The 23,964-nt window shown below is 32.9% G+C and overlaps 2 protein-coding genes across 2 annotated transcripts; both read left to right on the top strand.

Annotated features, from left to right (window-relative positions):
- On the top strand, positions 1 to 15,385 carry LOC126892980 (caspase-like). The gene is made up of 5 exons (XM_050662931.1): positions 1 to 290; positions 7,780 to 8,024; positions 12,660 to 12,835; positions 14,020 to 14,152; positions 15,069 to 15,385. The coding sequence occupies exons 1-5, from the start codon at positions 214 to 216 to the stop codon at positions 15,299 to 15,301; spliced, it is 864 nt and encodes a 287-aa protein (XP_050518888.1). The 5' UTR covers positions 1 to 213; the 3' UTR covers positions 15,302 to 15,385.
- A 3,924-nt stretch (positions 15,386 to 19,309) lies between these two features.
- Positions 19,310 to 22,140, top strand: LOC126891678 (uncharacterized). Its single transcript, XM_050660916.1, has 4 exons — positions 19,310 to 19,711; positions 19,777 to 19,878; positions 19,944 to 20,057; positions 20,237 to 22,140. Exons 1-4 carry the CDS (start codon positions 19,624 to 19,626, stop codon positions 22,138 to 22,140), a joined length of 2,208 nt encoding a protein of 735 aa, XP_050516873.1. The 5' UTR covers positions 19,310 to 19,623.
- The last annotated feature ends 1,824 nt before the right edge of the window (positions 22,141 to 23,964 follow it).

Genomic DNA, 23,964 nt, shown 5'->3' with positions numbered 1-23,964 from the left:
AATTACACATAAGATAATTACAGTTCTAAAAAATCGTTGATAGACACCGAGTTTCTAATATCTAATATTTAATATTGGATTCATATATTCAATATAAATAATTATTTACCTTGCAGATAACATAACAATATTGATATTTATTAATAGTGTTCCATATGGTAGTGATATTTGGGGTTTCATTTGTAATCGGATAAACAGAAAGCGCAGATCCCGATGGAGTGTCACAGCGATTCGGATGGTGCTTCTGGACCAAATGTGGATGGTCGTATGCGCGATATATTTACCAAAAAGTAAGTCATCATATTATTACATAATGTTTAAATAAAAAACTTTTTATCAATTGTTTTTAACTACATATATATACCTGTGAATATTTGTGTATATTTGTGAATCAAACAACAATATTTATTTAATTTAAATCAAACGACAAATCTTATAACTATCTATAAGAAAATAACTATTTGATTGATGTAATGTGTTTATGTAGAGGGGAGGGGAATGATACGAGTGCATGTTACCTAAATGTTAGTCAATTTTCTTCTTCTTCTTATTCTTCTTCCACTTTATATTCTGCTTGTTTATTGGCGGATTGCTACCTCTGTGGAAGGTTGTCACTCCATCTCTTGCGCGGTGATCTTCGATAACTTCTGTCGATTGGTCATTTATCTCTTGATATTTTGATCGCACAGGTCTCTCCGTATGTGTTTATTTCCCATTCGTTTATTCACTGTACGTTCCATTTTTTCTAATGGCTTCAGTGCCCTTTCGATCTCTGAACGTATTTACTGTAATTCTTCGCAGTACTCTCATCTCTGCTGTTTCCAGTAGTCTTTGTGTTGTGACTGTATCGGGTCTTGTTTCTGATGCATATGTCATTATTGGTCTTACACTTGCTTTATAGATTCTTGACTTCATCTCAGTGTTAATATGTGGGTTTCGCCATACGGTGTTATTAAGGCGTCCTGCCAGACTTTTGTACTTGATTGGTTCTTTGCTGATTACCTTTATTTTAAACTAAAAAGGGATAGTTCCCTGGGTTGGTTGTATATCATATAGTTAAATAAACTCTAACATCGAAGAAAAACAACTTCTAAGGTAGTAGTAGGTATAATTTAATAAAATCCTAAAAAATGTTCAGAAACCATGTTCCATAAAATATGTTCAGAACGAACGTTTTCGGACCTATCAGTCTTGCTAACCAGCTCCAGAACCATGTTGTAATTATAATTCAATCTACATTCTAAAGTAGTGAAATTTAAATGGCTTAACGCCGATGTTAGTAGATAACCTCCGGGAACATGGTGAAACCCTACATGAAAACTTTAACCAACCTTTAAATTCGCTTAATAATAATAATAGCTTTATTGCCCAACAGTTTCCCATTTATAGGACAAATACAGAAAAAAAAAAATAATCACATAATTCATTAGTATAACATCTACAAAGTAATAGTAGAGACCTAATCTAAGTAAAGAGAAGCCATTTTTAACAAATCATTAAGTGAGCACGAAAAAATATCACAATGATTGCAAATACTATTATAATTCTTACACATGACAAAAAGAGGCGATTTAACTAATATATTTGTTCTTGCTCTTGGACACTTAAATAAAACGTTTGATCTAGATCTAACTCGAGGAACGTTGAAATTAATTTGTGCTAATAAATCACTACAGTCAATACTGTTATGTAATAATTTATACAAAAATGTTAATGAACTAATTTCTCTCCTTAATTCTAAACTAACCATGTCAACTCTACAACATAATGTATTATTATCACATCCACGGTTAGGATAGATTCCATCAATTTTAAATATAAGATATTTTATAAGTTTTCTCTGTACTTTTTCAATATCTTTTGTATAACAATTATATATAGGATACCAAACTAAACTGCAATATTCTAATTTTGGACGTACTAGAGAATAGTATAATAATTTTATTGGTGTTATGTTGGTGAAGTTTCTGCAATTCCTAATAATGAAACCGTACATTCTCATAGCTTCAGAAACTTTTTGTTCAATATGCAAATTGAAAGTTAACTTGCAGTCAAAAATGACACCTAAGTCTTTGAGACTATTACATTTTTCCAAAACAGAGTTCTGAATTATATAGTTAAAGTTAACTGTCGTCAATTTCCTGCAAAAACTCACTACTTTACATTTTGCAGAATTTAATAGTAGTTTGTTATTAGTACACCATGTATCAATAGCAGTTAAGTTACGCTGAAGTTCTAAACAATCGCCAATAGTGTCGATCTTACAGAAAATTTTCAAGTCGTCCGCAAAACACAATTTTTTACAGTTAATTTCTTGAAACAAATCATTAATATAAAGTAAAAATAATAACGGTCCTAGATTGGAGCCTTGCGGAACACCAGACTTAGACAGAATTAAATCTGACTTAAAGCCATTATAGAATACATACTGTCTCCTTCCTATTAAATAACTACCAAAGAATTTAATTAAATTAACAGAAAATCCTAAATTTGATAACTTGGATAATAAATACGGATGAACCACCTTATCAAATGCCTTCGAGAAATCTGTATATACAACATCAATTTGTCCTTGTTCATCTAATACTTCAGAAATAAATTGTGTCATCACTACCAGGTTTGTGACGGTAGATCGTTTATCTATGAATCCGTGTTGAAAAGGTGCAATATAGCCGCGAACACACGGATATATACGATTATACAGAACAATCTCGAAAATCTTTGAGAAGTTACACAACAGAGAGACAGGTCTGTAATTAGATATATCAGATTTAACTCCATTTTTAAATATAGGACATACTTTTGACTCTTTCCATATTTCAGGATATTTTCCAGTTTCCAAAGACAAGTTAAACAGTTTTTAAAGCGGTTTGACAAATATTCGTGTACAATCTTTAACTAGAAATGCTGGAATATTATCTGAACCAGTCGTCATTTTATTTTTTAATCTTTTAAAAGCCTCTAGAATTTCATTTTCTTCAAATTTCAAAAAATTAATGGTTGGTAAATTAAAACCCTGAACGCTGATGTCCTCTGGTTCATTATTGTCAGTAGATACATATACTTTTTCAAAAAATGTTTTAAAAGCGTTGACAATATCCTGGGGATTATCAAAAGTATTTCCCTCATAGCACATTTCACCTGGAATTCGCGATGACTTATTTTTAGTATGTACATAAGACCAAAATGATTTTGTTTCAATGGTAATACTGTCTTGAATGTTTTCAATGTAATTGTTATATGCAGTTTTAATTTGCTGTTTAATAACTTTGCGCAATCTTTTAAATTCTATGTGATATATTTCGTTTCCTGTCTTTCTATACTTTTGACGGTTTTTGGCTTTGAGTTTAATATTTTTAATAATATCTGAGTGATACCAATTTGGATACTTATGTTTGTAATTTTTGTATACCGGAACACATCTATCAACTATTGTATACAATATATTATATAATTGCTTTAATGCTATATTTACATCATCGTAATTATCTAAAAAGTCCCAATTAGTTTGTAATAGTTCAGAATACAGAGAAGTGAAATTTGCTTTCCGAAAATTATACATTTTCGAATTAGAATTTGGTAAAAACCTAATTTCCTTTTTTCCCAAATTATTAATCCTTATCATAAGTGCAGGATGATGACCATCTTCTTTAACCAGTGAAGATAACCAGTAGAGATAACTTAAGTAGAGATAACCAAACCAATGAACTAATACGTAGAATAGGGTTGACTTGGGTGGCTTATGGAAAGCTAAGAAACGTTTTAAAATCAGCTCTTACCATCTGCTTAAAGAGAAAAGTCTTTGAACAATGTGTGCTGCCGGTTCTAACTTATGGTAAGGAAACACTGACGCTCACTAAGACGTCCGCAAACAAAATTCAAACAACACAGAGGGCAATGGAACGTTCCATGTTGGGATTAACCATTCCATTCAAAAGAATATGGACCTTAAAATGGAACTTATAACAGAAAATAATGACTACACTGCAGAAATCAAAGTCAGAATCGAAAAAGCACGTTCTAATTTTATTGAAATGAAAAAGGTCCTATGTAGCAAAGATTTAACATTAGCTCTTAAAGTACGCCTAACAAAATGTTACGTATACAGTGTACTTTACTATGGAGTGGAATCATGGACGTTAAATGTAGAGACAATGAGACGACTTAACGTCTTTGAAATGTGGACCTGTAGAAGAATTATGAGGGTTTCCTCGGTAGATAGAGTTACGAACAACGAAGTACTAAGAAGAATAGGTAAAGAGAAGGAAGTTGAACTTACGATTACAGAAAGAAAACTACAGTATCTCGGACATGTGATACGGGGCGAGAAGTATGGCATCCTGCGACTCATAATGCAAGGAAAGATACATGGCAGAAGAAGCATCGAAAGAAGACGAATTTCATGGCTGAAGAACCTGCGAGAATGGTTTGGATGCAGCTCAAAACAACTATTTAGAGCTACTGCCTCAAAAATTAAAATAGCTATGATGATTGCCAACCTCCGTAGCGGAGATGGCACCTGAAGAAGAAGAAAATGGAACTGAGCAGGGCACGTTGCGAGAACGAAGGACGGCAGATGGACAAAACGTATTCTCGAGGGGAGACCCAGACAGGATGCCTTTCGAAGTAGAGGACGAACCAACAAGATGGACAGATGACAGAAGGATATAGCAAAATTGGACGCAAGCGACTCAGGACAGGGATTTGTGAGGTTAACTACGGGAGGTCTACGTTTAGTAGTGGACAAGTATAGGCTGAATGATGATGATGTTCATCTTGGGCTATCAATATTGCGTCATCTGTGTAAGAGAGCATTTTTACTTAGGTATGTGTTTCCCATTCTGTATCCTCTTCTTTTGTTGACACTTTTGATGGTTTCATCCACGATTGAATTGAAGAGCATAGGGATCAATGAGTCGCCCTATCTTATTGCGCTGCCTATGTCTGTAGAATCTGTAAGTAGTCCATCTATTCTGTGACGATAATATAATTTTATCGTCTAGAGCAGGGGTCACCAATTAGCGGACCGCGGTCCGCATCCGGACCGTGGGCTAGTTTTGTGCGGACCGCCATTAAATTCAGAATATACCTAGTGTTTGACAATTTTGAAAATGTTTGGCCATGAAATTGTGTACTAGGTTTGGCTCAACTTATGTGTGCGAAGCTGCTTTATCAAGAATGAACTTTATTAAAAATCGGTACAGATCTCAGCTAACAGATGAATATCTCAACTCCCTAATGAGAATAAGTTGCACTAAACTCACTTCAAACTTCAGACAGGTTGTACATAACAAAAATGTCATTTTCTTCTCTGATGATTTAATTTTGTAAAGAGTTTTTTCCCTTATTGTTATACTTACTATAATCATTAATTTTGAATTTAAGTAAACTGTAATATAAAATTGTCATGTGCGTTTTTTTACATTCATTTCCTCCCTCATATGTTAAGTGGGAGTACTTTTCAGCTGTGCATTTAATTAAAATAATTTTCAGATTTGATAAAATTGCAACAAACAGCTTGCATTGAAACTAATGTAGAAAAGATAACATGTTAATTACCATTTTGTACTATGATTATTTATTTTTAATTCCTCAGTTTCAATAACTAAATTACTGGATTTAAAGAACTTAATAACTATGTACAAAACTGAAGATGTCAAAAAACTTCATTAGGATTCAAAATATAAATTCCTAACTTTTAAAATATTCTCCGTAACAATTTACAACACTGCTGTGTTCAAAATATACTGATAATAACATCAGAACAATACACAATGAATTTATATTTTATTTACTGTACCAGGAAAGCTTTAAGTCTACAGTGACCAAAAAATAATCAGATATTATTAGTTTTCCTTTCCATATTAGTCCATATGTGAGGCCACATTCGTATGAAAAATGTTTCTGACTCGATTCCTTTGCGGATTCCTGTTCACATAATATGTCCCCTTTAAACAAATCAGAATGGTGCCGGGCGAAAAAAATTTTTAAGCAAATTCAAAATTACCTTTTTTCCCGAAAAATGTATTTTTAGGTTACTTATGTCATTTTAAACAAAAAAGGTCTCTTGTCATATTTCTGAAAAGTTGATAGTTTTCGAGTTATAAGCGATTTAAAATCTGAAAAATGCGTTTTCGATGCTTGAAAACTCTCAAGTTTTGATAAAATGACAGATCTTTTTTGTTTAAGATGACTCAAAAATGCTTAAAACATATTTTCGGGGACAAAAAAGGTAATCTTTTGAATTTGTTAAAAAAGATTGTGAAACAATTTCTACCCAAAAATTTCGCCCGGCAGCCTTCTGACTTGTTTATAGGGGATATTTTTTAACAAGAATCCGAAAAGAAACCGGCAGCATTAATTCCGGACCCCGGAATTGTCATAGGTGTTCGAAACGAACCCCCAGGGAAACTAATTGGTGACCCCTGGTCTAGAGTACGCCAATGAATTAAGTAAAACGTGTTTTTGTACCGTCTCGGACGATATAAAAGTCGGAACGAAAAGCCTAGTTGATTATTATTCTTGGAGCGTTAATCGAAGAATAATAAACAACAACGAGGTATAAGAGGTGAGTTATCGCGACTATTTTCCGCCGTCGTTTTGGTGTGTTGAACGAATCCGACGGTTTTCCTTTTACCTATCCTTTTACGAGCGTTGATCTTATTTCCCTACATGTCTTTTCCGCTGGCAAGCTGAGCGGGCTTTCCTCTCCTTATATGTCCGTTTCATATTAATAAATGTAATTATTCCTAATCCACGCGATCGTCGCCGGTAGTATTCATTCATGTACCAGATGTCGTCACATCGACCCGAACCGAAAGCTCGATGCGTAGATTATAAATATATTATAATAACGAAATTAACGAGTAATTAAGGCTAATTATCTTATCTTTTGTATGTTTTGATTCCAAATAAAAATGTCTTAAAAAGTGAACTTTTGTCTTCAGCTGATTTTGTTACCTGGAGCAACAAACGCAACGACCACGTTACAATTCTGACCTCCATTTTGTTGTTTTGGTGATGTTTTCAATAGATTTTATGATGTTTAAGGAAACTTCTCTGTTATTAAATTTTGTGGACTAATATGGCTATTTTCACTTTAATTGCCGGTGCACAGTGGAACGAAATGTTGAAAACGAGGCCAAAAATTCCCGAAACAAATTATTTTTTAGCGATTTTCGATTATTAAATTGTCTACAGGAATATTGGCTCTATTGAACTCCGGTCATAGAAATAGCCGGCTGATTCATTTTCAAGTTTCATTTCAAAAAATATAGTAACAATAGTTTGTTGTTTGTTTATAAACAATTTGTGAATAAAATATATAAAAATAAATCGAAAATTTCGGTTCAACTAAACTGAAGTAATTAACTAGTTTTGATGAATTAAAATAAATAATAAACTAAAGTACTTTGGAATTAAATAAGGGTAAGCTATACAAAAAGTTAAAGCTAGAATTAGAACAACATGCATTGAGAGAAAAACAATGTCGACTTTTGTAACTGATTTGAAAAGAAGAAATAGGACAAGAAAAGTTGGTAAAAAACAAATTTTCTGGTTGAATAATATTTCGGTATATTAGAAATTACGCCGTACTCTCTTGCCGTACTGCCCCACCATAGGATAAACAGACACCAGCGAATGGTAGTCCAAGTTGCAGATTAATTTCAAATTTTAAACTATTACGTCAACCTTTTTATTTCTCTGAAATGATAGTCGATGCCTGCCTCGTTTATGGATATCAGGCCGACTATATAAACTTATTAATTCCCTTTTTAGGACCTCGCTACCAGTAGATCTTCCTGTGGCTCCACCTCCAGAAGCAGAAGTTTACGATAAACGTAAAGTAAAAGGAACAGCTATAATTTTTAATCATAGGACTTTTACAATAGATCATGTCTCTACAAGAGACGGTACTGATTTAGATAGAGATGCTCTACAAAATGTACTTCAGGAATTAACTTTTGATGTCCTGGTATATGATGATTTAACCTTAGAAAAAATATTAGAAGTACTTAGTGTAGGTATGTATATATTAATAAGGTTCCTTATTTTTTATAAATAAAACAGAAAATATTAAGACAAAAATCAAATCACCGACCAACAGAAATCGCAACACCCTGTATACTGTATATACTATTAAGCATTAGATGTAGAAAGTGTTTTTCGGAATTAGTGAATCTTATTCGGTTAAAGACATTCGCAGAAAATAAGAAAACAATATATTGGTTTTTCTACCGTTTAGTTAGATAGACATTTTTAAACATTTAATGTGGAACTTTCTACTGTATGGATTACCACGAAAAAAGAAAAGATTTATACAAAAGAGTAGGTTTAGTGAATGGTCAAGGGGGATAGGTAATTATACTTTTTTCCGTAGAAATTGAAAATGTTTATTATGTGTTTACTAACAATGACTTACGGACTATTGGATAATAAAAAGTTGTTTTTTTTTTGAGAAGACAGTAAAATTTGTTTGGATGGAGATACGTTCTGATTGGTTCAATAAAAAGAGGAGGGAGATTTAATGATTTGGATGGAGTTTTGCCAGGGAGAAAAGGGCATTGTGAATTGAATACCGGGCGAGAACACTACAGTTTCTGCGGAGACGACGTTGCTAAATAGCCAAGTTTTGAAAAAAGTATATGTTGTGAAAAGTAGTATTTGTGTTTGTGGAAAGAGTTCCAACTGTGGTAGCAGACATAAGAAATAACTGACATGCTGTAAGTAATAAACAGATTATGTATAGTTATATACTGGACCAAGTCGATTAGTTGAGATATCCTTGTGTCTGAAGAGAAGGGGTTTGTTCATGTAGTTAAGATTTGGAGCAGAGGAGTTAGCAGGATTATTTGGAGAAACTGAAAAGTACGAGCAAGGTGGACAAGGCACAATCAAAGGAGAGTGAGGTGAAGTCATTAATTTTGGGGACAAAAGGTTAGTTTCGTCATTTTAGTAAACAGAGACTATCAATCACGACCACCTATTTAAATTAGAGTTATTCGTTTTGTTGGTTTTTTTTTATTGAGAATTAAAATAAATTATAATTTATCGTGAATCACTGAAATTAAGAAATCTTTGATTTGGGTATAGGTTTAATTAATTTTTATTGATAATTTTGGATGTATGATTTGATGGATGTTTGAAAATTTTTATTATTCTGACCATTGTATATGGTATATGTTTATTTAATCTTTTTTACTTTTAATATTTGATTGGTTTTTGGTTTTAAAATATAATATTTGCTTTATAATTTCATAATTTTGCTGTAAATTTATTTTCCTATTGTCTATCCCTTTCCTCAAAGGCAACTAGCAAAAAATACTTTAAAGCCACGCTTTGTTTTAATTAGTAAAAGAGTCCTGAGATATCATATTAATTTGTGTAAAGAAAACATACAGGGTGTTTCATTAATAATTGTCCATATAGTAACTGGAGAAACCTTAGCACAAAATACGAAGATTTAACCTAAAACACTTAAATAAAATGAGGCTCCTTACTGAGTTACAGGGTGTTTTATCTAAAAATTTAAGAACTATTTTTGCTCAGCATTTTAAAACTATTCAACGTGTCCATTTCATACTTGATAGGAAGTATAGGTATTGTACAGACTACTAAATTATGTTAAACAGACGTTTCTGTCTATTAGCAGAGGCGTACGACAGGGGAAAGTGAATGGTTGACCCTTTCCAAATTCTACGCCACTGGCGGAATTGCTACTTTAGTTCAATTTTTGGATTCTCCAACACTTTCTATGAAAATAATATACTCTTCATTCGTAACGATAAAGTCATTAGTTTTCGAGATCTTTGAAGTTAAAAATGAAACGACACGGTTATTTTGATTAATGTATTGTGTCGCTTCATTTTTAATTTCAAATATCTCGAAAACTAATCATTTTATCGTTACGAATGAAGAGTATATTATTTACATAGAAAGTATTAAAAAATAAAAAAAATTACACTAAAATAGCAATTTCGTCAGTGGCGTAGAATTTGGGAAGGGTAAACCTGCCACTATCCCCTGCCGTACGCCTCTGGTAGTAGCTAGAAACGTCTATTTATCTTAAATTAGTAGGGTGTACAGTACCTACACTTTCTGCCAAGTATGATAAGGATGCGCCAAATAGTTTTAAAGTACTGGGTACAAATAATTTTTAAATTTTAATCATATGAATCATACCATAAATTAATCAAAATAACTGTGTCGTTTCCTATTTAACTTCAAATATCTCGAAAACTAATGACTTTATCGTTACCATTGAGAAGTATATTATTTATGTAGAAAGAATTAGAGAATCTAAAAATGGCACTAAAATAGTAATTCCTCCAGTGGCGTACAATTTGAGAAGGGTCAACCATTTACTATCCCTGCCGTACGCCTCTGGTAGTAGCTAGAAACGTTTGTTTATCATAATTTAGTAGGATGTATAGTAGTCGCACTTTCTACCAAGTATGAAAAAGATACGTCGAATAGTTTAAAAATGCTGGGCAAAAATTGTTTTTAAATTTTTATATAAAACACCCTGTAACTTAGTAAGGAACCACATTTTATTTAAGTGTTTTAGGTTAAATCTTCATATTTTCTACTAAGGTTTCTCCAGTTATCATCTGGACAATTATTAATGAAACACCCTGTATAAGTCCAAGTAGAAAGAAGTTTAAAATAAATATTATAAACATACATTTGAGCAAACCATAACAATATATTTTATTTGTATTTAGATGTGTATCAATTTATCTCTTATTTAGTAATTTTTAAACTTACATAATATGTTTTTTGTCATAATATATTCTATTTTTTAATGATGTTGTCCACTTTTATCATTAATTAGCATAAAAATGTATCAAAAAGTATAAAAAATTGTATGAATCAGAATTCTTATTCAAACTTCAAAAATTAATATATTGCTCCTCATTAATATATGAAAGGAAAGGCACTTACAGTTACCTGGAGCACCTGGTTCTCTTCTTCGAACTTTTGCTTTTCCTGGAAGGCTTCTACTTCTCGTTCAATACCACTGTAGGGAAGGGGTTCGACATGGATATGCACTACGATGTTGAAACACCATAAATCGAAAAAGTTCTATCACTTGATGTATAAAATGTTCTTTTCCGATCCGCACGTATCCTAGATTCTAGATACTGACTGCGCCAATTATAATTTTTAGCTTTTATTTTGTATTGTTAGTTTGTCTGTAACACTTCTGTTGTTATTATTTCGTATTTTGAAAATAAATTAATTCTTAAAAACCACTTTTAAAAATTATTATTATTTTTCTTCTTCTTCTTCTTTTTGTATAGACATGACTCGGTCTGTTTTTTCAATGTGCCTCTAGTAATTTGTCGTTCTATCGTTTTCGTGGTCTTCCCACTGATCGTCTTCCTATTGAGGAACCGCCTCTCGCTGTCCTGACTATCCTATTTGTTGTCATTCGGCTTATGTGGTCATTCCATTCTATTCTCCTGTTTCTTACACAGTCATTAATGTTATTCACTTTGCATCTCCATCATATATCTGTACTTCTAGCTCTGTCCCATAGAGTCTTACCATCGATTTTTCGAAGGGTTTTCATCTCCGGTGGTTCGAGCAATCTTTTTGTCCTCTCTGTATGGGGTCGTGTTTCTGCCGCGTATGTCATTATTGGTCTGATGACTGTTTTGTAAATTCTGCCTTTCATTTCTTTTCCGATATTTTTATTTCTCCATTTTGTGTCATTCAGGCAACCTGCGGCTCTGTTTGCTCTATTCACTTGATCTTCCACTTCTGTTTCGAGCCTTCCGTAGCTAGATAGTGTGATGCCTAGGTATTTAAACTCCGTCACTTATTCTATTATCTGACCTTGCAGCTCCAATTTACATCTTATTGGATCTGCTTTTATAACCATGTCTTTTTTGGGGAAATTAACATGTTAAATTTTCTGGCGGTTATGCTAAATTGGTGCAGCATACGTTGTAAATCATCTTCACTTTGAGAGGTTAGTATTGCATTGTCTGCATAGCAGATTATTTTAAGTTGTTTTTCTCCCATTTGGTATCCTTTTGTAGTTCTTACTTTTTTTATTATTTCGTCCATGATCAGATTGAACAATAAAGGACTTAAGGAATCCCCCTGTCTTATCCCCTTGCCGGCTTCAATTGGGTCGTTAGTTCATCTTCCACTTTTACTTTTATTGTGTTGTTCTGGTAGATGTTTTCGATCGTTTTAATTAATCCTAAAGGTACCTCTCTCGAGTGTAACAAATGAATAACGTCCTTTAATGTGTCCCTGTCAAATGCTTTATTAAGGTCCACGAAACATAAATATGCCAGTTTGTTGTATTCCAACGATTTCTCTTGAACTTGCCTCATTATAAATATAGCGTCAGTGCATGACCTTCCCGACCTAAAACCTTGTTGTTCTTCTGCTAATGGTATAATTTCATTCAATTTGTTTGTTATCACTTTGGTTGTTAATTTTAATGTTGTGTTTAATAAGTTAATTCCTCTGTAATTCTCCGGGTCCGATTTGTCTCATTTTTTGAATAGAGGTAGGATGCTTGATTTCCATTCTTGTGGTAAATCTCCATAACTTTTAAAATTTCAAGGTTATAATTAGCATTATTGCATTATAATTAGCATTAAGCAAGGCTATAATTAGCAATAATTATATGATTGCAGTTTCCAAAATGAATCACACTGAATGCGAATGCCTTATAATCGCAGTAATGTCACATGGAGATGAAGGTATAATCTATGCCAGAGACCAAGCTTATCCTACAAAAAAATTGTGGAGTTACTTTACACCTATACGATGTCCTAGTTTGGCTGGGAAACCAAAGATGTTTTTCATTCAGGTATGTTTATGTACATTTAGTTGTTTTATATGAAATACGTGTGACAATATTATCTTCTTCATCTTGAGGTGCTGTCTCCCTTAGTGAAAGTTAGCGACTAGGTATACTGGCAAATCTATCTCTGTCCCATGCGGCAAAAATCATCAAAGATGTTGAATCAAGGCCGCTCTCATCAATATGTTCAAGCCATGAAATCCGGCGTCTACCGGGACCTCGTTTTCCTTCAATCTTCTCCTGGATGATCAGTTACGCGAGGTGGTACTTTTCGTTTCTCATTATGTGTCCTAGGTAGCTAACTTTTTTAACTTTGATGATCTTTAGCATCTCTCTATCTGTAACTATTCTCCTCAGCAGGAGTGGTGTGGCTTGTACAAAATATTTTCAATATCCTTTTATAAAGCCAGAGTTCAAAGTCTTCTTTGTTAATCAGCGTTATGTTGAGTGTCCAGGCCTTCGTTCCATACAATAGTATTAACCATATATAGCAATGCAGAAAACGACATCTAAGACAAATATTAATGATACTGTTACAACATAATCTTTTTATTTTGATAAATTTTGTCGGGCTACCTCTATTCTCTCTCTTACTTTTTGTTTATAATCAAGTTGATTGTTGAACCAGCAGCCAAGATATTTTTATTGGTTCACGTATTCAAGCTGCTTGTTGTTTACATATATTGGAAGGGGTTAATTTTTGTTCTTTGATATGTTCCTAACTTTGATTTTCGCAGTATTGATTTTCATCCCCATTTTTCCAAAACTCTCAGTGCTCCTGTTTAACAGTATCTGGAGTCTATGGTCAGAAATGGTCATTAAAATAGTGTTACCCGCATAGTGGATGTTATTTACTCCTTGTCATTGTTGAACCAGCAGTCAAGATATTTGTAATGGTCTACGTATTCACAAGATGTTGGCAGTTCACATATATTGGAAGAGGTAAATTTTTGTTCTTTGATAACTTTTCATAACTTTGATCTTCGCACTATTGATCTTCATCCCCATTTTTTTCACAACCCTCATTAAAATTGGTCATTAAAACAATGTTATCTGCATAGTGGATGTTATTTACTATTTTTCTCTTTAATCTATCATCACCACCACTAATTTCATCTAATCAAGCTTAAATTTTTTGCAACTAATTACTTGTCTAGGACTATTTCCCTTTTTCATAGTAAAATTTTTAGGCTTGCAGAGGAAGCGAATCTGATCCAGGGCAAGTGGTCACATACGTAGAAAAGGATTCTAGACCAACAAGTAGCAAAACGTACACTATACCCATAATGGCCGACATAATAGTTATGTATGCTACGGTAGAAGGTAAGATTTTGATATTATCTTATACATTAGAATATTTACTTGCAATGTTTTTAAATTCATAAGCTATTAATGATACTGAAACAAGAAAGAAGAAGAACTTCTGTTAGAGTGAAAGTAAAAAGAAAGATATACTCCAACAGAAGTAAGGAAAAGAGAGTAACTAGTGGGACAAAAATGAAAATAGATGGGGTGTAAGGAAGAGAGTGAAGTGGCTTCTACGTTGAGAAATTAATTAAGCGATCAAAAGAAAATAATTATAAAAATAATTAAAGCGCTAAAAATGATATTATAACAGATGGACCGTTACAATACGGTTCCTGCATACTTTTATGGTGCAATAAGGCGTTAACTAGATGAGGAATATCGTGGTAGATGAATTGGACGACGAGATTCGGTAGAATGGCCAGCTCGATCACCGGACCACACACCATTAGATTTTTTCTATGGGGACCAAGTTTTATTGTACAGTACCCAACATAATTTAGTATTTAAAAGAATTTTCTACAACCGTGTTAAAATTGCCATTTTTAGCACTCTATACGAGCGTTAAAATGCTACTTTAAGGCACTAGTGCTTTAAAAAATTTTTAAGGCACTGCAGTTCGTATTGACCGTATATGCAATTTTGATGTAATGTCAAAAAAATATAAAATTGGATTGTCAGTCAAGTTCAAGTACAAGTTTTTGTAGATATTGTCCTGTAATTACGTTTGTAGAAAAAATATTGTATGATATGTGTGTTAAAAAGTACATTTTTAAGGAACTCATGTGAATTGCAGAACTCGCTTTCGCTCATTCTGCAAACTTTCACATGCGTGCCTTAAACGTGTACTTTTAACACTTATATCATAAATAGCTATTAAAACAGCGGTGGTGAGGGTGTTTTCATCCCTTTTAATGCTTCATTTTTATTACAGAATATTATGCTTGGAGGGACCCAGCTACAGGCAGTTACTTCATTCAAGCTCTGGTCAATCAATTGAGAAAACATCACCAATCCGAAGATCTCTTATCTATTCTGACGAGGGTCAATAGAGAAGTAGCCATTGGATTTAGCTCATTTGAGCCTAATTATCCCAAATATAATAACAAAAAGGAAATGTGCTCTATCGTTTCCATGCTAACTAGAAAATACTACTTTAATTTATAGGTTTACCATGTAATTTTAAACACAAAATGATTCTAATGTACAAATTTGATTATACCAGAACTAAATAAAATCTTGTGACACGTTTTTTTTAAATTTTTTTTCTCAAATACTGGTCTGATATTGCCTACTCCATTGGTCTACCATATTTATCGTACGTATCTTCATAAACAATTTATAAATGTGGAACAACAAGATAATAGGTATATCGTTATTCAACTGCGTTATATTTCCCTGTGTATGCATGACTACAATGAGACTTCTTTTGGTCCAGTCCTGGACCTAAGCCTCGCCTTTTGTTTTCCATATTCGCCTGTCTTAAACTATCTGGTGCTAGTTTGCAATCCATATTTTTGGCCGTCTTCCTATGCCTCGTTTATGTGCTCTTGATTGTCATTTATATTTTCCATTCCATATATTCCATTCCTATATTGGAATCAAGAAGCTTCTACTTTGGTAGATGGCAAAGATATCCCCAATTTGTTTAACGTATACCCAGAAAAAATTTTTAACGAAGCCTTGGAAAGGCAATGTGGAGTTCGAATCGGGGGAGAAACTATTAACAACATCAGATATGCAGACGACACCACGATCATGGCTGAAAGTATCGAAGATCTTTAATTCCTTATAGATCGAGTCACTAGAGAATGCTCCAATAACGGACTTCGCATAAATACAACAAAGACAAAGTTACTTGTGTTTAGCAAACAAGACGTCGGCCCTATGCAACTAATTGTCAATAATGAACCTTTAACAAAAGTTAACCATTTTAAATACCTAGGATGTTGGAAAAACGAGATACTAAAGCCGGATGAAGAAATTAAAACTCGTATAGAAATTGCAAGAGGAGCATTTATGAAACTTAGATCTATTCTGAGCAACCCTCAACTGAATTTACAACTAAGAATCAAGTTCCTAAAATGTTATGTGTATCCTGTATTACTATATGGATGTGAAACCTGGATCATGAAAGTTAACGTGATTAACAAATTAGAAGCCTTTGAGATGTGGTCATATCGTAGAATGCTCAGAATATCTTGGGTTCAACGCATTTCAAACAGAGTAGGTCAAGGCGAAGGTGACTTAATCAAGATCATAAAAAAGAGAAAACTTGAATATCTCGAGCATATAATGAGCGATAGTAGATACAGGATGCTGCAGTTAATCGCCTAAATTTTGGCACGGTACTTAAAGAAGAAGAATATTCCATTTATATTTTGCGATAGCTTCCAGAAAATATTTTACTTTGGTTCATCTTCTTAGATCTTCGTTTCTCATATTATCTCTTAAGATTAAATTTATCATGTCTCTCAATAGCTCTTTGAGTTGTTCTAAGTCTATTGAGAGATTGGTTAGTATTTAAGTGTCATAGTCTTCATTCCGTAAGTCATGACAGGAAGGATACATGTGTCACAAACCTTTCGTTTTAAGTTAACGATGATCGATTTTTGGATCTTTTATTATCAAGCTTAAGCTTAGTTTACCTACTGCTACCCAAGTAATTCTTATTCTTCTGGTTATTTCTGCAATTTGATTTTCTTTGCCTTGTTTTATTTTATGTCCCAAGTACACATCTCTCTCTTCAATCCTGACCCCCCGGAGGGAGTGTATAGTGGTCGACGTGATGTCGTGTATTGTCCGTCTCCAAAGATCTCTGTCTCTGGTCATTTCTTTTAACTCATGCATAGGTCTTTTACATATTCCTGTAGTTTGATCGATCCATCTTGTTGGGGATCTTCCTCGTGATCTTCGGCCTTCCACCTTTCCTTATATAATGAGTCTTTCCATGTTTTCTGTGTTTGCTCTCATAACATGTCCAAAGTATTTTAATTGTTGGAGATGGACTTTACTGGAGAGTCGTTGGCTAACTTTTAGCTCTCTTAAAATTGAATTATTTGTCCTATGGTTGTTCCAAGGAATTCGTAGCATTCGTCTCCAACAGAACATTTCAATAGCGTCTATCGTTCTTCTTCCCGATTTTCTCAGGGTCCATGATTCACATCCGTCAGTATTGGTCACAGGTCAGTATTGGGAATATTAAGCAGTTGATTAACCTCATCTTTAACGCTCTTGAAATTTGACAGTCCTTCCATATTGTGATCATTTTTACTCTGGTAACTATTCCTAGATCACATCTACGTTTTATTTCTTGCTATAGTTAATTGCAGACCAAATATTTGACTTTCGTTTTCAACCAGTCGTATAAGATCAATCAGCTCTGCTTGACTATTTGCAAGAAGGGTTGTGTCATCTGCGAAACGTAGGTTGTTTATTTTATGACCATTTATTGAGATACTTTTTCCCCATCCCTCAAGTGTTCTTCTCATAATATGCTCTAGTGCAAGTTCCAGTTCCAGTACACATATTCTTCTACATTTTCAGTCAATATTTAAAAGACAGACATCAGATAAGACTACTGTATTAATATTTAAAAGTTCGCTTGATATAACATCCCTTCGTGGGATATTTTATTGCTTATATGCTTGATCGGATTGTGTAATTGTTACACTGAAAGTATCTAAGAAGGTATTGTAATAGTCTGGGCAGATTATCGGAGAATAAGCCATTTTTGGGAAAAGTTTTTTTCAATTTTTGCTCTATAACTCTAAAGATTTTAACTTTACACCAAAAACACCCAAATAAAAATTCACCGTATTTAATTTCTGCATGGAGACGTGTTTTTCCCGATTTACTTCGACGAACATTTTCTCCGGAAAATGCGGGTTTTTCCAACAAAATCTTTAATTTTCAACTAAAATTTTAGATAAGTAATTGTTTATCAATAATTAAATAACTTGGTAATATAAAAGCTCTTTTCGTATAGATTGTAATTCCAGAAGCCAATTGAAATTGAGCGAACAGTTTAGCAACAATTGAATTGTTCATTAAAAATTTACGGTCGCTATAATAACCACAGTAATTATGATACGTAAGAATAATTATGATTTTTGTATAAAAGACACTGTGCTTATCTAATGTACTTTACAGAATTGAAATTAGGCTATTTAAGCGGCCTCAGGAATATTTTAAAATTATAAACAATTTTTTGGCTTATAAACACATAGAATATCTCGGGAAATATTAAATTGAATTAAATCATGAAAACGGTTTTGAAAAAAACGGCAGGACGCTTCTTTTAAAATAAAAAACGTTTAATTGTGATGAGTGGTTCCTGAGATTCAACCGGTCAAAGTTGACCGGCATTTACGCCAAAAATATAAACAAATAGGATCATAATTTTCGAACCATCACCTTTTTATTTTGGTGCTCTTTCACCACACCAATTTTCATATCTTCAAAATACTCATAACGTATATTATTATAATAAAAACTATGGATACTATGAGTGAAAATTGCCCAAAAAAAGCAAAATTCCAATCAAAAATTAGGTTGGAGAAAATGTAATCTCAAAGTTCAAAATCGATATACCTACGTTAAAAAAATGCATTTTCTCGGCTTCCCATTGAGCAATTTTCTTCATTCTTTTTTTGTTCCCAAGTAGCTCGAGTAGAGCCATCTAACTGACGCATTATTAAATGTCAAAATTACTTTTGTTTTGTTATAATAAATTAATTTATTTAGTATAACAAAAATTTTTAATTTGTTTAAATAAATATTGTTTAAATAATTATACAGCTTTCAAATGAGAATATTTGTGTTTTTAACGTTAAAAGGTACACTTCTAGTAAGTTTATCTAAAAAAGGTCTACAACTGGAAAAATATGTAGTTTTCTTTTCTTATAAATAAATCAATCTATTATAACAAAACAAAAGCAAATTTGACATTTAATAATGCCTTAGTTAGATGGCTTCTCGAGATACTTGGGAACAAAAAAAGAATGAAGAAAATTGCTCCATGGGAAGCCGAGAAAATTCATTTTTTTAATGTATACCGATTTTGAACTTTGACATTACATTTTCTCTAACCTAATTTTTAATTTGAATTTTGCTATTTTTTGCAATTTTCACTCGTAATATCGATAGTTTTTATTATAATAATATATCGACTGGTCCAACGAAGACTGTAGTAACTCAAATTTTCCACTTTTTGAGTTACGAGCGCAAAACAATAAAACATAATGATATCTTCCCCAGGAAAGAATCGTATCTCAGTAAACGTAGTTATGCAACCAATATTACGTGTAAGAGTTTTATAGTATCTCCGATTTATGAAAAACAACCGTAGAAAATCATCGTATCTTGAGTTACAATAGTCTTCGTTGTTATCTGAGGCGATAGCATAGGTATCGTAACATGAGTTACTACGGTATTCTGCGTTAGTTTAAGGTTATGTTCAAAAGTTTAGTTTTGTTATAATTGCCATAATGTGTTCCAGAAGTGAGTTAATATTGGAATTAGCTGAGAAAGCGTATAAAAACACTGAAACGGATATTTCTTATCGTTCTTTTGAAGGTAAATTTATAATAAACTTTATTTAAAATAATAACAGCAAAGTAAAAACCTACTTATTTTTTAAGGTAAACATATTGCTGAAAGTATTGTAGAAGAAAGCAAATACAAAAAGGCGAATGAGGATCCTGGTGACCACGAGACTGATATTAATCCTGAATGTTTTACAGGTTGGTTTAAATTCCGCATGAAAAAATATTACGTAGGCATTTACCTCATTTTTGTTTAATTTTAGTAAGCTTAGAAGAGAATGAAGCCAATAGGAATGAAAATGAAATAATTGAGAATGAAAGCGATGAGGAACCATTTCATGCAGACTCTGATACTGACCCAGATTACATTCCGACAGGTTGGTTTAAATTCCGCATGAAAAAATATTACGTAGGCATTTACCTCATTTTTGTTTAATTTTAGTAAGCTTAGAAGAGAATGAAGCCAATAGGAATGAAAATGAAATAATTGAGAATGAAAGCGATGAGGAACCATTTCATGCAGACTCTGATACTGACGCAGATTACATTCCGACAGAAGACAAAAACATCCCTGAAGTAATAATTGAACCTAATAAGAATATAACTGAAGCAACCACAAATAGAAAGAGAAGAAGCAGAGGCAATATAGAGAGAGTAAGTAGGAAAAGAATTAGAGACGTTAGTGAGTGGGCGGATGAAAAATCTAAAACAAGTCTAAACCTGGGACTTGAACATGAAAATCGAAAAGGTATTCAAATTAAAGGAAGACAGATGGGTGCACCATGCGCAAACACATGTAGACTAAAATGTGCTACCAAAATAGCTAAAGAAGATAGAGACCTTTGTTTCAATGAATTTTGGAAGTTAAAAGATCATACGAGAAAGTGGGATTTTATTGCTCGTCATGTGAGACAGGTTGCCAAAAAACAAGTAACTATTACTGCAGAACAACGGTCTCGAAGAAATTACTCTCGAGAATATTACTTCTACATTCGCAATGAAAAACAACGTGTTTGCAAAACTATGTTTTTGGAAACCCTTAACGTTTCAGAAACTTGGATCACTACAGCATTAAGGAAACTGAAAGATGGTGGATCATTAGAGGAAGATAAACGTGGAAAGCACACTAACAGACCACATAAACTATCACCAAAACTTATAGACAACGTAAAAAATCACATAAATCAGTTTCCTGTAGTACCTTCCCATTATACCCGTAAGAATACGATGAAGATGTACCTTGAAGAAGGGCTAACTATCCAGAAAATGTACCGATTGTACAACGAGCATTGCAAAAAAAATAACATCACTACAGCTGCCACGTCACGCCAGTATAGAGATATTTTCAATGAACAGTTCAATATTGGGTTCTTTAAACCAAAAAAGGACCAGTGTACTGTTTGTTCTGTTTTTAATATGGCTAGTGATCCTGAAAAAGCAAAATTGCTCGAACAATATGAGTCCCATATGAAAAACAAAGAAGTTATCAGAAACTTAAAAGACATCGACAAACAGCTTGCACTAGATGATAAGAGCTTGTGTGTGGCTTGCTTTGACCTTCAAAAGGTTTTAGCTACCCCTTTGTCTAACGTAAGTGATTTTTACTACAAAAGCAAATACTCTACATATAACTTTACAGTTTATGATGTTGGAAATAATCAGGGTTACTGCTATGTATGGCACGAGCAGGTGGCTAAAAGAGGTCCTAATGAAATTGCCAGTTGCCTCTGGAAATTTTTAGATCTCAAGGCACAACAAAGTGTTAAAACGATAATATTCTACTCAGACTACTGTGGGGGACAAAATAGGAATCGTTTTGTGTTTTCTATGTTTGCTTTTGCTGCTGCTCATTTTCATATTGATATTGTTCACAGATTTCTGGAAAAAGGCCACACTCAGAACGAGGGTGACAGTATGCATGCTGTTATCGAAAATGCAAAGAAAAGGCAATCGGTTGTATATGTGCCAGAACAGTGGGTTACATTAATTAGAATGGCTAAAACTACAGGAAGAGTTTATGATGTTACGGAAATATCCCAAGATAATTTTTTTAATTTTAAAAAACTGACTGATACCGAGAATTGGAAACTTGACAACGAAAAGAAATCAATAAAAGTTAGCAAAAGACGAGAAATAAAATTTTCGCATGAACACCAAAATTCTATAATGTTTAAATACGAATTCGATGATGGTTTTAGAGGTTGTGACATAAAATTAAATCGAAAATGCAGAGGACGGCCTTCCACTACTATCAAATTTCCACCGAAACTGTATGATGCACCATTACCAATTGAAGAAAAAAAGCTAAAAGGATTACTGTGGCTGTGTAATACCGGCAAAATACCCACAATGTACCATGGATTTTATAAAAATCTTAATTCAAAGAGTTATGTACCTCCTAAAGTCGAGCTCGAAGTTGATTCAGTTGAGAGCGAAGAAGAGTCGGATGAGGAAAATTGAATTAAAATATAAAACTGCAAATTATATCAGTAGCTTCTTCAAAATGTAGCATTTTATATAAATAAAGTTAAGAAACAAATAATTCTGGTATTTATTACTTTAAAATATCTCCATCGAAAACTATAGTAACTCATTCAAAAGTCACTTATGACCATTTCTGTCTTAAATCTGTTTTACCCTTGTAAGATCATTATTAAAAGTATCACTTAATGCTATAAAAACATCCATTTAATAGATTAATGAATTTTTTAATAGAAAGATATGAAAATTGGCGTTGAGAAAGAGGACAAAAATAAAAAGGTGATGGTCCGAAAATTATGAGCCTATTGTTTATATCTTTGCCGTAAATGCCGGTCAACTTTGATCGGTGGTATCTCAGGAACCACTCATCACAATTAGACGTTTTTTTCTTTTAAAAGAAGCGTCCTGCCGCTTTTTTTCGAATAGCGTTTTCTTGATTTAATTTGATTTAATATTTCCCGAGATATTCTATTTGATTATAAGCCAAAAAATTGTTTATAATTTTAAAATATTCCTGAGGCCGCTTAAATAGTCCAATTTTAATTCTGTAAAGTACATTAAATAGGTACAGTGTCTTTTATACAAAAATCATAATTATACTTATGTATCATAATTACTGTGGTTATTATAGCGACCGTAAATTTTTAATTAACAATTCAATTGTTGCTAAACTGTTCATTTAATTTCCATCGGCTTCTGGAGTTATAATCTATACGAAAACAGCTTTTATATTACCAAGTTATTTAATTATTGACAAACAATTACTTATCTAAAATTTTAGTTGAAAATTAAAGATTTTGTTGGAAAAATCCGCATTTTCCGGGGAAAATTTTCGTCGAAGTAAATTGGGAAAAACACGTCTCTATGAAGAATTTAATTACGGTGATTTTTATTTGAGTGTTTTTGGTGTAAAGTTAAAATCTTTGGAGTTATAGAGCAGAAATTGAAAAAAACACGATTTCCGGGCGCCATTTTGTTTATAAAAAAAGTAGCACACTATCTGCGGACTTTGCATACCTATATTATTAATATATACAATCATAAGATTCAATTCCAGCAGTAAAATTGCTGGTAAATAACTTTTCCTTGTATTTTGCTAATTAGCCCAGAGCAGTGGCGCTCACGCTTACACTGCGTGGGATTTACCACATAAACTTCAAGCTTCCAACGATCGACTGATAGTAAAAAAAACAATTTTGAAAATGAAACACTTTATTGTACATTTCTATTTGCTAAAAAGTTGTAATTACAGAGAGTCGTAATTAAAATCATGTTTTTCATCTTAATTTTATTTGGATGTTGATGCATGGCACTGCGTATCATCCACAAGTTTTTCATATTATGATGGTACGTAATTACAGAGGACCAAAAATGATTACGAAAATGATTACCAAAATCAGTTAGCCGATTACGATACTTTGATTTTACTACCTTAATTTGGGGAAATGCAGACTGACACAAGTATGTTAATCCAATAATGTTGTGAATTGCAAAGCTACAATATATACAATCATAAGATTCAATTCCAGCAGTAAAATTGCTGGTAAATAACTTTTCCTTGTATTTTGCTAATTAGCCCAGAGCAGTGGTGCTCACACTTATAATGCGTGGGATTTACCACATAAACTTCAAGCTTCCAACGATCGACTGATAGTAAAAAAAAACAATTTTGAAAATGAAACACTTTATTGTACATTTCTATTTGATAAAAAGTTGTAATTACAGAGAGTCGTAATTAAAATCATGTTTTTCATCTTAATTTTATTTGGATGTTGATGCATGGCACTGCGTATCATCCACAAG

This window comes from Diabrotica virgifera, chromosome 9, assembly GCF_917563875.1.
Source record: "Diabrotica virgifera virgifera chromosome 9, PGI_DIABVI_V3a".
NCBI lineage: Eukaryota > Metazoa > Arthropoda > Insecta > Coleoptera > Chrysomelidae > Diabrotica > Diabrotica virgifera.
Note: the sequence above shows the minus strand (reverse complement) of the source record. Positions and strands in the feature narration are given on the sequence as shown.

Bases quoted from the DNA above. Each gene is read 5' to 3' on its own strand.
- LOC126892980 (XM_050662931.1), top strand. From the start codon at position 214: ATGGAGTGTCACAGCGATTCGGATGGTGCTTCTGGACCAAATGTGGAT. The intron at 291-7,779 runs GTAAGTCATCAT...TTCCCTTTTTAG, and splicing joins CGCGATATATTTACCAAAAA to GACCTCGCTACCAGTAGATC. The intron at 12,836-14,019 runs GTATGTTTATGT...TAAAATTTTTAG, and splicing joins CAAAGATGTTTTTCATTCAG to GCTTGCAGAGGAAGCGAATC.
- LOC126891678 (XM_050660916.1), top strand. From the start codon at position 19,624: ATGTGTTCCAGAAGTGAGTTAATATTGGAATTAGCTGAGAAAGCGTAT. The intron at 19,879-19,943 runs GTTGGTTTAAAT...GTTTAATTTTAG, and splicing joins TAATCCTGAATGTTTTACAG to TAAGCTTAGAAGAGAATGAA. The intron at 20,058-20,236 runs GTTGGTTTAAAT...ACATTCCGACAG, and splicing joins CCCAGATTACATTCCGACAG to AAGACAAAAACATCCCTGAA.